The following is an 18,084-nucleotide window of genomic DNA, read 5'->3' on the forward strand; positions in this document are numbered from 1 at the left end:
CACTGTTTAAAAGAGTACAAACCACCATATCTTGCTTTTCTAGTCTTGTCCTTAGAAGAAGGCTCTGCAAGCACAATGGTACATGTGATGCTTTTACACCCTGCTGCAGCTTCATGTTAAAAATTCAGTATTCCAGAGAATATGGGAAAGGATAGGATGGGTGAACATCCTGTAGGCTTAACTGGAACTTTTTACTCATTACAAAATCAAGTCCCGCAAGTAAGTTAGACAGGAGATAAAAGTAATACTTTTTTTCCCAGGTTAAACAATGGATAGTTATAGGATTTTGTCTTTACTACAAATTCTAGACTGCAACAAAACCCACCATGTCTCAGGGAAGGAGATGCTTATTGGACACTATAATTTAATTTCATTATAACTATAAATCCTCTGCTTCTGGGAGTTATGAATGAATAAAACAAAGAATCTTCCCAATGTTAAACTGAATCACTTCACACACAACTGATTAAGCAGGGAAAAAAAATGTTTGGGCATATTGATTTCTGCTGATGTGCACCAAATTGTCTGTCCATGGCAGTGACAGGACCCTGTTCCAGCTGCCCCATGCTGTCAGCCTGGCTGGGAGCCTCAGCTGTGACTCCTGCCCTCTTCTGTGCTCAGCACTGCTCCCCAGCCTGATTGTGTCTGACAGCATCCTTAGTCTCTTGTGTTCTATAGCTTACGAAAAAGTCATGCTTGTAAGGCTGTAGAGGCATTGTTCAGCCAGCATTTCCTACTTAAACAGAAGCTGGACAACAATTTGGAGGGTCCCCTTTTTCTCTTGTCCCTGGAAAAGAACACAGACATACAGGAGAGCACGAGTCTCAGTGACATGAAAAGTTTGCAGCTGTCTCCCAAGTAAGAGAGATAAAAGAAAAAAAAAGTGTGAAATGAAATTGTTCATTAGAACAGCTATAGAAAAATGAATATAGGATGTTATTAAAACAGGCTATACTTGTCAAAGTTTGTGAAAATAATAATTAAAGATAAATTCCATCAAAATTGAGAGTATCAACCATTGCCACTGGTTATGCAGATACTGTGCACGTGGCATCAATTGTAATGAACAGACAGCTAAAGAAAGAACCACAGGCAACTCTATATTTATTGATGGGGTATCCTGAAGCTGGTGTGTCAAAACCCTATTGAAAGGTCATAAGATTTTCTTGAATTATTTACAGAAAGGAAAACAAAAGAGAAGGAGAGAGGTATTAAAAAATACATGGTTCATCCAGCCACAGAGGAAACCCAGGAGATACATCTGAGCAAGCATTTCTCTATATGTCACAAGTGAGTGACAGACCTTGTTGAGCACGAAAATGATTGATTAGGAACACAGACAGACACTGTGTGGAGTTTTTTTAAGAACTCAAAGGAAATTTAAATACAAGCTCGCTGAAAAAGCAGTGCCAGCAGAAAAGTTCTAACTCTTCTTGAGCACTGAACTTTGTCAAAGTCATAAGAGTATTCCTTTTTTCCTCTGTTAGTCTGAGTGAATCCTGTTGTGCTGTTTAGCTGTCTCAGTCTGGTGAGGTGCACAATGGTCAAAGAGCTTTTTACTTGCTGTGTGGAGGAAGAGCTGTTCAGTTCTTGACAGCACGTGTGCATGAGGCAGTCAGCTCAGAGCTAGTCCCAAAAACACCCTGCACTCTGTGATTCCAGATACTCACAGTGATATTTTCAATGTGTCACTGCTTTTTAAAAGACTGCCTTACCAATATTCTTATATCTTCGTATGCTAATTGCTAATTTTCCATTGCAACTAAAATTCCACTTTCCACTTGAACAAATGCTAAAAACCCCTATGCATCATTAGTACCATTCTATAATTTAGTGATCCCAAATATGGATCAGAATCAGAGTTTAGTCATTATTATTTCATAGGAACCTTGTTATACACCATATTCCACCAGACTTTTAGAGGAGTGATAGGACCACTGCAGGTAGCTTGCCTCAAACCATACTTTGCTGAAGACTGCAGAAATGGAGGCAACTACACCATGGTTGAATATCAATGGAAGATGTTGCATCATGTTGGGGTCTCCTCCCCTGCCATGTAGCCCTGGGAGAGGGGCCCTGAGGGCACAGACACGGGGCTTCCTGCCCCTGCTCAGCCTCGTTCCCATTGGTTGGTTTGTGTTCCCTGCGCGGGCAGAAGGACCCTTGGTCCCGTGACTGGAACAGTTCCTCAGCAGAGCTCCGGCCATGCGGCTGGAGAAATAAACATCTCTCTGAAACAGCTATCAAGAATCTGTCTGTCCATATATATTTCCTTTCCACGGGACTCCTGGTTTGATATATGCGTGTTGCAGGATCCCCACTGCAACAAATGGTGGAGATTTGTGAGCAGAACGATCCCCGATCCCTAAGCGACTGATTTGTGTGAGTAAACCCTGGAAACTTTGGATTCCTCTTCTTGGTTTTGCTTTGCTATTCCATACCTGAACTATGGAGGAACCGTGGGAAGACTCTTGGCTCTCAGAGCCGCATATGGACATTTATCTTAAACTTAAAATGATTCTTGAACAACGATTTGTAAATTTTAGCTTGATTCAAGCTCAAAAAGAACTGAAACACTTCCTGGCATGGTTGTTTAAGAACTTTTTCTATGTTTCTTGGGATTTAATTCTTACCAAGGGCTTTTGGAAAACCGTTTGGACACAGTTAATACTGGAGTCAAAATATATGCCGATGGAAGAATATTTTCGTGAATATTATTTAGTTACTGAGACTGTTGAGCAATGTCAGCTGTGTCCTGGTGAAGGGAAGCCTGGCGCAGGGACCGTGCGGCCCAGGCCACGTGCACCGAGCGCTCTGCGAGCAGCAGCGAGGCAGTTCCCGCGTGCGGGCGGAGCCACGCGAGCCGCAGTGTCGGTGGCGGAGCGAGGCGCGGCAGGAGCAGCGGGACCCGGCGGTGCCTGCCCGGTCCTGTGCAGCGCGTGGTGGAGCGAGCCCCGGGAACGCCCGACCGAGAGGGGCGGCACGCGGGCGGCGGCTGGCGGCGGTGGCGATGGAACGGAGCCGTGCCCAGCCGAAACGCGCGCTGGAGCGGGGCGCGGGGGAGTCATCGCTCGGGGGCCCGGCCGAGACGTGGGTGCAGCGCCCGGCAGCGGCAGCGAAGCTGCGACCAGAGGAGGCGACGCACGGAGAACTGAGCAGCGTGGCCCGGCCCGGCCCGCGCAGCCCCGAACGCGACCCCGGGAAGAGCGCGCAGGCACCAGCAGCCCCGACAATTCCAACACGGGAGCGACCGAAGGAGAGAGCAAAGACGCAGCGAGACAGAAAACAGCAGCCACTCGGAAAAAGGAAAAGATCATAGCAACTAAGACCTTAGGGATAGTAAAATGGTATAATGTTAAGCAAAATTATGGTTTTATAACAAGGTGTGACAACCAGCAAGACATATTCGTGCACAGAACTGCTATTAAAAAGAATAACCCTGAAAAATGCATCCCAAGCTTGGGAGATGGAGAGGTGGTGGAATTTAATATTGTACTAGGGAGAAAAGGGTTACAAGCATCGCAGGTCACTGGGCCTGATGGTGTTCCTGTAAAAGGCAGTATATATGCAAAAAATCGTAGTCATGTTAGACAGTATCTCCATTGTAAGCCCCCCCTACAGTTTCCCTTTCCTAATCCCACCTTTCCCTTTTACCCTATGTCCTATTACCCCCAGTGTATTCCCAATCCGTTTTTTCATCCATGGTTTCCCTCACAAAACCATGCTTTTGCCAATTGTTTCCCCAAAAATCCCTTTCCAATGCCGAGTGGGGGATGAAAAGGGGGAGGGAAGAAGTTAAACCCTCTCCTGCCTCAGTTTCCCCACAAAGCATGCTCAGAGAATTCTGTCTCCCTTCTGTCAGCCCTAAGATGTTCCAGAGAATCTGTTTGGACATTTAAAGACTCAGGAGGGTGGCTTGTTTTGTTTTGAAACTGTTCTTGTTATGTTTATCCAGTTGTTTTCATTCTCCTTTTATTAAAATAAAACGGGTGAGGTGTTGGGGTCTCCTCCCCTGCCATGTAGCCCTGGGAGAGGGGCCCTGAGGGCACAGACACGGGGTTTCCTGCCCCTGCTCAGCCTCGTTCCCATTGGTTGGTTTGTGTTCCCTGCGCGGGCAGAAGGACCCTTGGTCCCGTGACTGGAACAGTTCCTCAGCAGAGCTCCGGCCATGCGGCTGGAGAAATAAACATCTCTCTGAAACAGCTATCAAGAATCTGTCTGTCCATATATATTTCCTTTCCACGGGACTCCTGGTTTGATATATGCGTGTTGCAGTATCCCCACTGCAACAGCATCAGACTTCCCAGACCCAGTAAAAATAGGCAGGTGCCCACCATATGAACCACGATCATACAGTAAAGCTGGTACAAGAAATGGGAAATGTCCTACCTGTCAATTCCACAGAGCTGCTTGTACTGACTGGAAAGAAGCCATGCTTACGCTCCCTGAGGAATTCAGTACTGTACTGTCAAAACTACAGATGTCACCATTAACTAAGCGATGAACAATAATAAAAAGGATAATACTTGAGACCAGCATAACATATTTTATTCCTTTCAAATGTTAATATCTTCACTTGTAAATGATATCTCTACATTTTTTTAGTGCCTTATGAAGCTTAACTCCTAAAATTCCTTTTAAATAGATATGGCTTAGAATGTGCTGTTCCTCCTTATCATATCATTTGATCATTTATCAATGACCAAGCTATTTTCTCTATGAAGAAATATCTAGGTTTTGAATATTTTCTTCAAATAAAGAACATTTTCCTCAAGAGAGAATTTCAAGTGCTCTACTTCAAGACAAACAAAATACTTAGTTATTTTTTAAAAAGGCTGCAGAATTTTCTACTTCCACAGAAAGAACAACTTGCACAGAAGTCTGTAGTTCATCTCTCTTTCATTGGAGAGACGAGAAACAAAACCTGATTTTGTCTTCTGCTTTCTTCATTTTTAAACATCAGTTAAGAAAGTCCAGACCTTGAAGAATCTGATTTATGCAGTGATGTTGGTTACACTTTCTAATTAGGTTAGATTTTGTACCCACTAAAGGAGAAAAATGCCTTCTCCTTTCAGCCCACCGTTCACATTCTCACCAAGCTCATTACCATTTTTGTTTGCACCTGTATTTTCTCTCATCCTTCTCCCAGCCCATCTATTGATGAGGCTGTGAAAGCTATGATCAAGAAGAAGAATTATTTCTGTTAGTTCTATTTCACTTGCTCATTTGTCAACAAGATTCAATACCACCACCTCACCTTTTGGCAAGAAAGAACTTGCTCCCTGCACCCTGGATAAATTCTAGTTTAGGTAGTTAGAGAGAATTTGATGGGCAGAAGTAATTTTCCTACTGGCTATATCCATTTTGCAGAGGAATTTTAATAGTCATCTTCACAGCTCATGACCTTTCTTTGGTCCAGATGTTAATTTGTAAAATGTACATCATCATAGAAAAGGAACCTTAAATCCTCCCTTATGTGTCATGTACTTATGAAACATGAGAGTTATCCTCTTCTCATTAGAACTTTACACTGCAAAACTGTCATTAATCTTGAAACAGGATACCATTAATAATTTTCTGAAGTCTTAGTATCAGGTTCTAACTGCACTTTACAAGCACAATAAATACAATTTTCGTTCAATAAAATGGAATTAAAAGCACACTTATGCTGTAAAAATCTGTAGTTGACTTTTAAATTAATAAAAGCTTTGATAAATTTTAATGAGATAAGGCAAAGGTTCTCCTAGGCAGGCAAATTAATGCATTACAGAACTTCCTGCTTTCTTCAATTGCACTATTTTCCATTTAAAATTCAGTCTGTTTGATACAGTTCCAACAATGGAAATTTTAAATTTTCTTGCACTCAGGATTTTTATTGTTATTTAATCATTTATTTACATCTCTTATTCCCATATATGCAAACTTAGGCTTCTGTTCTGTCCTTCTGTCACTGTTTTGATATCTCTTGCTAGTTCCATGGGGGCTTTGGTTTTGTTTTTGGTATCATTACTATGACTTTTACTTCAGCTTTTAACTCTGTTATAAATAACAAGGAATTCACCAATGTGTTTTATCTGGTTTGAACAAAAACCATCATCACTAAAACCACAAATATATTCAAAAGCAAACCAGGAAAAATTTATATAGCTATAATAACTGTAAACATTTGTGGACTAGTTGTATATCTGTAGGATCTGCTCAGTATCAAAGTTTTGCAGTGCAAGTGTTAAGAAATGCAGTGCAAGTGTTATTTTTATTCTACAATGATCACCTACTTTACATTCACCCTTTGGGTGGTTTTATAGGTGCATCCAAGACAGTTTTGCCCTCTGATGGCCATTCCACTGTGGTTGGGCTTTGTTAGCACAGTGCTTAGCTGCATCTTGTATAATCTACATTTAACAGCCTTTACTACAGGCTAATTGCAGTCCCAGTTTCCACAGCATAAGAATTGATCCTGACTGAAAATAGTAGATTTACATGATGTACTTATTACTCTGTCACAAGAACCACTTTACCTACAGAACCTTGGTTATCAGTCTAATTGTACACTCCAGATATTGTGTTTGGCATTCATAAACTTTATAGCAGGGAAGGGAAAAAACAAAGAAAAAGAAAAAAAAAACCACTGCTTGCCAAAAGTGGCAATTGAGGAGACTGAAGTAATATCTAAGTGCTTTCCTTCTTTCTTTCACACCTCATTAGGTTGAGAGTACCAAAACCCCGCTCTCATGCTCTCTTGAGAATAACCCTGCCACAGCACTGGAGCTCTGCATCCACCCAAAAGGAATAATACTCATCCCTGCCATAAATGTGCAGAGGATTACTGCAGCTGTCTACACCACAAACCTGAGACATGGCCAAGGCTCCCTCCAAGCTCAAGAGGGTCTGCTTTGGGTAGCGGGTACCCCCCTGTGAAGGCAGAACAAGGTAAGTATTGCAAATTCATAAGAGAAACATGACTGGAAATGAAAATTTTTAAAACAGATGAGATTATTTTTCTCAGAAGTTTGATTTTTATCAATATTTATAATAGGACTCCTCTTGCAGTGAAAGCTTTCTGTGAGAAAAGTTTATTGGGGTCAGCAAATAAAGTGTGTGTCTCAGTAAGAATGATCCAGACACTCCTAAGGGTCTTGGCAGGCAGCGAGACACACAGGAGATGAAATATCTCGTGCAGCAGTTTCTAATGCAAAAAAGATCAAAACTTAAACTATGCTAAAGGCCAATTCCTGCTTTTAAGAGGAATGTATTAAAGTTGAGCCTAAAGATATATATTTCAAAGTGACAGCAATTTCTCACAGGAAATAATTAGTCACCAGAACAAAATTTATCCAGACAGTGTCCCAATACTGTTAATTATTATCTTAGGGTATTAAAATCAGCACAAAAAATAAATAACTGTTGGATCACGCATTCATCAGTTGGTGATAATGTTACAGCTAACATTGATTTAGCACAAACACCCAGAGGTTGCCAGCTGGCAGTGTTGAGTCCGATGTAATTTCCACAGCTAGAAATAATATCCTGAACATTTACAACTGAAGTCAAATCTCTTCCATACTCTCTTCTTCCAATTATCTTACCCTTCCTGCTGCCTCATCACCTTTCCCTGCCCTTTTTCCATCATTATCTCTTCTAAGGCTCTAAAGAACAGAAAATGTTTTCAGTCTTTTTCAATATCTTCGCCTATTTCAGATTTACATTAATGCAGTGAAGAATTGATAGCTATTTGAGGAAAGTACTCACCCTTTGCTTTGTCTATAGAAAAAATAATTCACCCATCTAAGATCTGTACAAGATGCTAAATATATCTTTCTCCCTTGATTTAAAATCTCTTCTTGGCTGGAATAAAAACTTAGACACTGTCAGATACCTGAAATGGACCACGATTACATGGCCTGGCATTCATGACCTCAGCTAAATTCACAAAAGAAACACATGTTGCATCAATAAACATGTCAGTGACTGTTGTCCAAATGCACTAAGACCAAATGGCACAAAAATGCCTGCACCTGGTCAGCTCCCAAACCCAGGGAGATGTGGGTTTGCAAGCTGCCTACCTACTGGGAGCAATCTGGCTGCCCCTGGGGCTCCTCTGGGATGATGCTCATGCCCCAGCCCACAGCAAGGCTGGGAGCAGGCCTAGAAACATTTTGCAACATGAAATACTGGGTTTGAGAGCCCAGAAAGGATACCTAGTTCTAAGTTACTGGTATAGACATAGCCAATGAGGACAACACCATAGTTTTTCTCCACATAAACCAGACTTGGAGCAGCTGGGTATAACCAAAGGGAGTGAAGAGCATTGAGCATCTTCATTACTCTCCAGGAGAACTGAATCTGTGTCAGGATGGTTTCGTTACCTTTTTGGGATCCACCACATACTATGAAGACAGACATCAGTGCAGGTTACCTTTCCTTTTCAGCACGGGGCTGTCAGGACAGTAGCAAACACCCAGCCTGTGTCCTAGCAGGAAACAACACAACCCCACTGCTCCCTTCCAGAAACATAAAGCAATTTTTCTGTTAGATCATGAACTTTACTCACAGCCTTTATTGTGGTGTCTCATGAAGCTCAGAAAGCCAGTCACACCACTTGTCAGAAAAGAAATTTTGAATCCCCCCATAAAATCTCTTCATTCCAGATTAGGCTTCCTATATCATGGCAAGTTAAGCAGCCACAAGACCACAGCCACTAAGCAAGCTCACCTGAGACTGACCTAAACTACCTCCTTTTGTTGCCTCTGATAGGTAATTGGTGCTCCTTGGTTGGTCATTTTCATCTCCACCCAGCAGTAAAACACTTGGTCAGGTGTTCTTGCTTCCCTAAGTTTGTAGATTTATGTACATTTTTGATGCCAACCTGAGGAGCAAAGCCATGCTATGGTGCAGTCCAAGGTGACATCGTTCCCAAAATATTCTAGAAAGAGCACCTTCACAGGGAAGTGTTAATGTCCAGTTATGCATCTGTAAATGTGCATACATTAAGCAACCCATCCAACCCTTGAGACTGAACAAATAATTTCTTGTCTCCAGAATCCTTTTTTTTTCCTCTTTTTTAACTTCTCTTTCTTTTGAAGGCACGTTGGGGTATTAGATGAATTCAGAAACGCATGAACATTTTTGCTGCAATGTGTGTTCTTCACTTTTCACTGATTTGAAACTTGGCTTTACTGTAGCTGGTAACAGTAATGTACTTTTGTGGGTCTGTCATGGAATACATGCAGTTTCTGCAGACTGATGAGTCAAAAGAAAAATACATCGCAGTATACAGCCACTCTGAGAATGCAGCTAACACTTCTACATGGCTTGTTAAATAAATCAAACATATTGTTTTGTCTATACTAGGAAAATGACCTATAAGCTGACAAAAGTAAATGGTTATCCTTCTCCCTCTGCTGCTTTAGAAAATGTTCTGACAAGTTAAAAAAATTTAGCAAGGCTATTAAAAATAAGATCACTTCAATGTTTCAAAACTTTTGAGAAATGATCCAATTTTTTTTCAGTTTTTTCAGTTCTACATCAGCATAGAAACCACTTTGATACATTAGGTTTTTTTGCAAAAAAATTTCTGTCTTTTGTGGTAAGCCTTGTTGTTTTCAGAGCTTTCAGAGTAGATGCTTCAAACATCTCCTTGTGTTTGAGGACAAGTCACATAATACCAAACCTACCGGCAGTGGTACATGGCAAGTAACCTGGCTCTTGTCTCAGTCCTAATGCACGTTGTAAGAAATGTATTTAAAATATGAATACATTCAGGAACACCACGCATCTTGCCCAGGGGACACTCAGCTATCTGGGGAAGGATGAACATGGATAAAATGCTGAATATTAGAGAGGAACAGTCTCGAGGCAGGACCAAGTTGGCAGCTGACATTTCCACAGCCCATTCATCTATGCTTGAAATACCCAGGCCAAAAAAAGTTCTGATAAAAAACAGACTGAATTTTATTTTAAGAAGGAATCTCTATTATCAGAAATGCCTCTAATGGTGATAAAACTGGCTTTAAGCATTTATTCAATTTCATTTCTAAAATGAAGGTTATAAATCAACCCCAAACCCTTCCTGAAAAACACTGTTATCCTCCAAGCCTTTATGAGCATTTACAGAAGAGTAATTCCTTTCTGTGTCAGATGTTATGAAAGACAGTTCATACTTCAAATAATGTGACTTATAGGTTGAGATTGTGAAGTTAAATTTAATAAAGCTCAGAGAAGATGCATGAGCCTCAAAAAGCTTTTTAATAGAGATCTTTGAGAGTTGAGATGCTACCCTTTTTTTATATGAGCTGCTCTGTATTCTTGTGTAAGCTGTGGTTACTGATAGATCCAGCAGAACTACCCACCACAGAATGTTCACCCTCTTTCCTCTTCTTTTTCTCTCCACAAGAATTTAACTGATGACAGATTGTATGCACATACCTCATTACTTTCTTCAGTTATCATGAAAAACCAAAGGACTTTCCAGTATTCATGTTTGTTTCTTGAATTGCCAACTTTTATTTTTGATGATGTAATTTCTCAAACAAAGATTAACGTGCTTGGTTAGTATTCCCTTTTGTTCAAGGAGTTGTTGGGAGATTTATTACTATTTTAATTTTATTTTGAAGACCAGATGATAAACTTTTGAGAATCAGCTGTTCTTGTTGATGCCATGAAGATTTTTGCCTTTTCTTTTATACCCCTGTTATACCTTTTTACAGCTTCTGTATTCTCAGTGCTTTTTGCCTACGTTCTTGGACTTGTTTGTCAAGCTAAGAGACTAAACATTTTAGAAGCTTCGTAGCTAGGGATCAGTGTGCCCCAGACCCCAAGGTCCTCTCCAGAACACATTCTGTAAACTAAGATAGAACCATCCAAGGGAAGGTTCCTTGGGGAGGGGGACTCACTTGAGCCTCTCATTGGGGAATCTTTGATAGATATGCTAATTAGTAAAACCTATAATGTCATACCCAATGTTGGGGGGGACACGAGAAGAGAGACACAGACACAGAGATAGATTCGGCGGTGTGCATCTCGATGCATATGACCTGGACGTGTACACCTAAGGATCCTTAAAATAAATACCAAGGTAAAATCCCTTTTCCCCTTCTAACCATGTATGCCTCTTGATTTTAAGACCAGGAAAAGGCATCATTGTCAGGGACAGTCCCACAAACACATGCTAAGGTTACCATGACAGAATTTCCTCCAAATATACTTTTCAGCTTTGATTTAGGATTTGATATTTTGAATTGAAAGATTCAACTTTTCTTAATTTCAACTCAGCCCAATGCAAAAAAAAAAAAAAAGAAAAAGAAAGGACACCGAAATTGTTCCTACAGGATACTTTAGGAAAAATAAAAGTATTTTGATTTCTGGATTTTAGTTACCAAATCATACCTTAGACAGGATTCCTGAAAACTGATATGAGCCCTGAGAGAGTGTGATAGAGGCTGGAAAGCCAGCCTAGGCCAGAAGAACCTTGTCATTTAAACAAGCTGCTGCTGTGTTATTCCCCATACAGCAGGACATAACTGGTTTTTGTTAAATTACTATTCCAGTTCCTGAAACAATACAGCGTTAGTGGCTCCTGTTACAGTCCCTTTGTACATTTACAGTGCAATTAACAAAACAAACAACAAAATCTAACTCTGAAACTAATCTAGCTGCAATTACTACAGAAGAAATGCAGATTCAACTGTTTCCTTCCATTAGCATGTCAGGAATTGACTCATAAGAGGAAAATTCATGGATTTGTGTTAATCATCTAATACAAGTTATAACTACAATGTAAACGTATTTGGTGCAAATTATTATTGCATCTAAATTTCAAGTAAAAATACATTAAACAGGATGCTAGTTCACCTACAATCAATGAAAATGTTATTTTAAGACATTATTTCTGGGAATATATTTAAGGACTATTCCATTCATACTTGCATTGTTCCTTTTCTCAAACTACATTTGAAATGTAGTTTCAAATATTAAATAAATGAAATACAATTCGTATGTTTAAAAGCTTCATATGGCTTAGTGTTAACAGAACAGATGTGACCATTATTCACAGATCACTTATGGTCTTTGTGATTTTCCCTTGTTGCAGTTCAATAACAAAAATCATTATTTGAAGATAATGCATAGAATGTCTTGAAATTCAGGTGAAATTTGAGACAGAGAAGTCAGAAGTCTGGAACATGCTACTGTAGCCTGCAAGTGTAGACACTCCAGAAATATATCAGAAGTTATTCTAAATTCATTTAGGATTGTTCAAGGCTAATTTTTATAGAAACATATTATGAGCCTGATACGAGGAAAGACCTATTTGGGGTAGACTAGATTAATTTTGGGAAGGCTCAGGCTCAAGATTTCCCTTTGCTATCCCAGGGTGAAATACAGGTTCTCCAGCAGTTCAGTAGCTCACACTGGAGTCAGGGCTTTGAATCACCAAACATTTAAATGTGCAGTGTTTGAGGTGAACACTTCAGGTGAAAATAATAAGGGTCAATGAAATTATTTTTTGGAAAAATTTCTACAGTTCTGATAGTGTTAGTCCAAGTCCCTGAATGTCAGTAGAGCCTCATACAGAATCATAGAGTCACAGAATATCCTGAGTTGGAAGGGACCCAAAAGGATCATCAAGTGCAACTCCTGGCCCTGCACAGAATCACCCCGAAAGTCACACCATGTGCCTGAGAGCATTGTCCAAATGCTTCTTGAACTCTGTCAGGCTTGATGCTGTGGCCACTCCCCTGGGGAGCCTGTTCCAGTGCCCAAACACCCTCTGGGTGAAGAACCTTTTCCTAATATCAAACCTAAGCCTCCCCTGCCTCAACTTCATGATGTTTCCTCAAGTCCTGTCACCAGCCATGAGAGTGAAGAGATCAGTACTTGTGGATACATTGGTCAACTATAACCATAGCTAGAGACATCAAATATAAAACATGGTTAGTGCACTGAAGCATCTTGAATAGTGTCCTGTATGCCTGAAATGTTTTGTTAGCTCCAGAGTACTATATTTCTCTTTCATTTTCTGCATTTCTCATACACACATATAGTATAACATTTGAGTCTTGAGATCCTGTGACAGTACCTTAGAAGTGCAGGAAGGATAAAAAGCATCATAATGCCTAATACCATTTTAAAATATTGCTTATTTCAAGTTTAATATTTGGCATGGAAAAAGAAAAAGAGAAACAATATTTATCATCTGATTATAATTCTGTTATGGGAATCTAGCATTGTTTTTGTTTCACAATAAATATTTGATCTTCAGTCTTTCAACACTGTTATGTTTATCTCTCAGACCACATTAACTTATGACTGTTTCGGTACAGTGTGTAGTTACACAGTGGAAACTTCCATACCTCCTGATAAAGAACAAAAGTTAGTGGGATTTCAAGAAAGGTAGACAAATGCATAACAGAGAAATCCACAGGCTCCTAGGCACAGATATGATATATCTTTGGTCAAGAAATCCCAAGACTACAGGTTGCTGGAACCTTGGAAAATATACTGGAAAAGTTTTGTATTATAGTCACAATGTTTATATCTTTTTCTTTAAGCCTTCAACAGGGTATTAGATTAGCTCAGATCATTCATGTCAAGTGGAGATCACACACATATATATATGTATATATATATATATAATTAGGTCATTTTGGAACCAATTTTGTGTTCAAATGCTTTGCTGTTATAACAGAGTGCAATTATACTAAAGCTGTGTTCACTCAAGACAGAACACAATTTGGCTTTTAATTGAAAAGGTGAAAAGTGCTAACCTGGCACCAGGAGTGAGCTAAGGGATGGGCAAAACACTGACCTCAAGTAAGGCAGCTAAAACTCACAAAACACAAGATCAAGTGTGCATTGTGACCATCAAGCTATTCACAAAGAGAACAATTTTATTATCATAATGATTTATGTCCCCTCCACCTTTTTATTTTCTGAATGATATAGGTCATTAGAAAAGGAGGAAAACTCTGCATCCCATTACTACTATCACTATGAAAGCCAACGAGTATTATCACACTACATAAGAGCCAGCAAATACTTTAAGCTGGTGGTATAGTTGACACTAGTCATTGCTTGACCAGCATTTTCTCACACTCATATGTGACCAAGAGATTCAGTGGCTAGCATGGAGAAGATAAGGGAAATTCCAGGGGACAAAAAGACACTTTTCTGCTGTCCTGTGTCAGTAATTTTTAGAAAGTAACTGAGTTTTGACTTTTCTCTGAATCAACTCAAGAAAAAAAATTAAATGAATTATTGGTTTTGATATTCCATGGCTTTATGAAAGATGTTTAATCCAGGTATTATCACAGATAAATGATGAAGCTGGACAGGACAACACATTTCCACACACTGCTGTAACAGTTTGGAGAGAAACCAAACCATAAATGAACAGATGAATATGATGCTTAAATATTCCAATTAAAAAAGACACCTTAAAATATTAATGACAAAAAAAAATTCTCTGTGAAACCTTAATACCTTTAACAAAGGAGGTCACCAAAAATCTTTTGTTCTTTTCAGCTTTCCAGCCTTACATAATCTGAACAGATTCAGCAACAAGGAGAAAATGAGAAATCCTTGAAAGCATTTTAAAGATTTTCTTACCACAGATTGACTAGGAAGGGATGTTCCAGGCCTTGCATTATCTGTAGCTCCCGGAAAACATTGCGAACTTCATCTCTCTCAATGCACTTCTGTTTATTCATATACTTCATGGCATACATTTTCTTGGTGTCTCTCTTCTGTACAATGCACACCTAATTGGCAGCAAAGTAAAAGAAAAATTTTGACACCTTAAGAAAGTGAATTCAATTGTGACTTTGAATAAAAGGATTCTTTAATGATATTTCACTAATTCAGATCTGGATACTACAGCTGAGTAACACCTTCGTAAGTTCACTTCACAGCTCTGCAGGATTCTTTGTAATAGATTAAAAATTAATAAAAAACCAACCCAACCCTGCATAAGAACAAATGGGGACCCAGAAAAGTGTCTGATTTTCAGAAGTTACATGGTAAAGCTGAGAGGAGTACATGCCAATGGCTGAAATCACATGCTATTTCATTAGTCAGAGAAATTATTGCCTCCTGCCTAGGAAAATGCGCAATCATTGTCCTCATTCCCACAAGTCAATACTCACATCTTGATTACTGCATCATAAACCTTGCCTGTGTTACCGAGGCTCAATATTTCATCTAAATATCAGAATTATGCTCCCTTAATTGTTGTTGAAAAGAAAAAGAATTTTTATACAGATATTCATCATAATATTTCTGAATTCATGAGAGACCATTACAATGATTTACTCTCTGGCAGTAAACTTCTATGATTTTACTTTATCTTCTTTTTTTTTTTTTTTTGAAAGAAGTCAAATAATGTAAATGCATGAAGAAAATCTTAGTCAAGAGAACTCCCATGGGAAGTCTAGATTGTTTTTTGTCATGGTAGTTTACCTTGAGAATGGAGCTGGAGAGTGTCACAAGCACCACAACCAACCATCAGGTTAAGTACAATTTTTGGCAACACAGAAATAGACAATTGTTCTGAATGTACTGCAAACATCTGACTTAGGTATCACAGGTCTGTAGTGTCTAAGTTCAAAGGTATTCTGGATTCACTTGGTGTGGGAATTATTTTTTTATTTGTATATTTATGTACGTACACACACATACACATACATGCTCCCATATACGCACAAAAAAATTATAATATGCACTCTTGAAATTTGTGCTCAGAGATCAGATTATAACATGGTGACAGCCAAAAAGAAATCCTTTATGTCCGAGTTGTATTTTAAGGAACTTATGCACTCAATATTTAGAAACAATCAGGAGTAACTAAGGCAACTTCCCACAGCTGAAATTAGGAAGAACAGGGCCAGCGAAGCCAAACCACATATGTTTCTCTGAAACTCTGTTTTCATAAAATGTGTCCTTGAGCTCAAATCTACTCCAAATAGCAGAGTTAATAGAGTACCTTTAACCTATAATGATAAGGCATGATTAAGCAGAGTTTCTAACTACCTTTCCTAATATCACGAGATGTTCTGCTATTAAGGAAAACATGGATGGTAACATTTTGTTTTGAGCCCATCAGTTTTGCACAATGGTGAGTACTGAAGTTTTGTTTCATTTTTCACCTTGGACTGTTATGAAAAATCTGAATATTGTTGATGCCCTTAAGATAACTAAAGGTTCACATTTATATGGAAAGAACCCTGCCTGTGGAACAATGGGGATTTGTGTTTGGCCTTTTGGAGGAAGAAAAAGTAGCAACTGGGATCGAGCTGAAACTGAGTGGGAAAAGAAGGGACAGAAATGAATTTTTCAAGCTCCCACAGGTCCTTCAAAAGCCTAAGCAATATTTTTAGGGGCAAATCCTGACATCCTGTCTTAGAATATCTGGAGACTCCATTTTAGCGAGTACATTATAAAGTACAACAGTTGGGGATTTTAGCTCAGAACCTAAGTCCAGGAGTTCAGTCATGTACATTAGTTTGCATCATGATTTTCATGTACTACTTGGCCAAGAGTTAGGTGTTTGCAGAAGTCTCCTGTTCCATTACAGTAAAAACGTCCCTACTGAAGGGTTGACTAGAGAGACTGCTGAGAGAATGGGGTTTTACCCAGCTGAAAATTACATGTTTGACCGATGTGGCAAACCAAGATCACATGCAGCATCTACATATGTAATGTAAACAGATTTTGAAACACTACTGTGACTCCAGAAGGCATTCAGTTCTCTTACCTGGCAGTAAAGACAAGGGTGTTCAGCACAGCTGAAACAGACCTTCTGTTGTTGGTAGAAGCTTGTCTAACACACAGCTTCAAGGCAGAATGATAGTAAACATTTTCTAGCAATGTGTACCTACGCAAATCTTCTAGCATGGTTACAAAATCAATAGGATTTTCATTAATATGATAAAGCTACCTCCTACTAAAAATCAGGAAACACAACCTGCATCCATTTTGATGTTATTGTGAAAAATGCCTGACATTGCTATGACAGCACTGGATCACAGTGGAGATCCTCCCTGGCACTTCTACCTGCTGGATGTCAGCTCTTCTCCTGAGCAGGACATCAACAGATTGAAACTTTCCACTAATGCAAGAAAGAAAGGAAAAGCCCTCGAGCTCTTCTCACATGTGCAGACTTAATGGAAATGTTTAAGTTGGGGGGTTTTTTTGTTCCAAAGGAGCAATTTTAAAATAGGGATAAAAAGGTGCTCTGGCACCTCAACAAAAAAATTCTGTGATGATTCATTATGATGAAAGTCTGTGCAGAGCTGCCTTATTTACATGTATCAGTATGGAAGCCTGTCACACTCACATTCTCTTTCCATTTTCCTGTGAATATCATTTACCAAAGCCCAGACAGTATGATGATTCAGAGCAAATATGGGTTGTGAACTCAACAACTATCCAGCTTCACAGTCAGCAGAGAGGGACAAGAACATCCATCTCCACATAAGTTACAGATGTAAACAGATACAGGGGACTATCTCTGTACCTGGGAGAGTTTCCCTTCTAATGTGCCCTAAAGAGACTGCAGATTACTGGATTGGATACAGGCATCTGTGTAGTTTAAAGGCAGGCATTATGAATCCCTGCTACTTTTCTCTGGAATAGTATAGTGCTATTTTTAAAAATCTCTTGTGAAAATATTCCCTTTCTAAAGAGGTTTTGTTAACATAGTTGTTATCACAGGGTGGTGTCTTTTGTTATTTCTATTAGAATGTAACAGTGAGCTGCCTTAAAACCTATCAAGTTAAAAGAAATTTCAACAGAGAGTGACTTGGAGCCATTTCCCCTCAAATCTGGGGAAGGAAGCCAATAGGTTATGGCTGTAGGGCTAAGCTTCATTTTTCAAGAGCAACATGTGCTGTGGTCCACTTCTAAACTACCTTCTTGGATTTCCTCTGATTTCACAAGCAGAAAACAGAGAACCTACAAATCAGGTTTAATCTGCAGATTAAGAGGTCACACAGACACAGTGCTGTTGGTGACAAACTGCCCTATAGGCTATTGCAGAGTTTAGTAAGTGAAGTGAGAGATCATGCTGAGTAAAACTGGGGCAGAATTTGC

The 18,084-nt window shown here is 39.4% G+C and overlaps 1 protein-coding gene across 1 annotated transcript in view; it reads right to left on the bottom strand.

Moving 5' to 3' along the window:
- STK32B (serine/threonine kinase 32B) overlaps positions 1–18,084 on the bottom strand; it is a 164,378-nt gene that overhangs the window by 113,324 nt on the left and 32,970 nt on the right. The window contains exon 3 of the mRNA XM_048304965.1: positions 14,605–14,756. Coding sequence (XP_048160922.1) covers positions 14,605–14,756 — 152 coding nt within the window. The remainder of the gene's footprint in view (positions 1–14,604; positions 14,757–18,084) is intronic.

This window comes from Corvus hawaiiensis, chromosome 5 (assembly GCF_020740725.1).
Source record: "Corvus hawaiiensis isolate bCorHaw1 chromosome 5, bCorHaw1.pri.cur, whole genome shotgun sequence".
In the NCBI taxonomy this organism is placed as follows: Eukaryota; Metazoa; Chordata; class Aves; order Passeriformes; family Corvidae; genus Corvus; species Corvus hawaiiensis.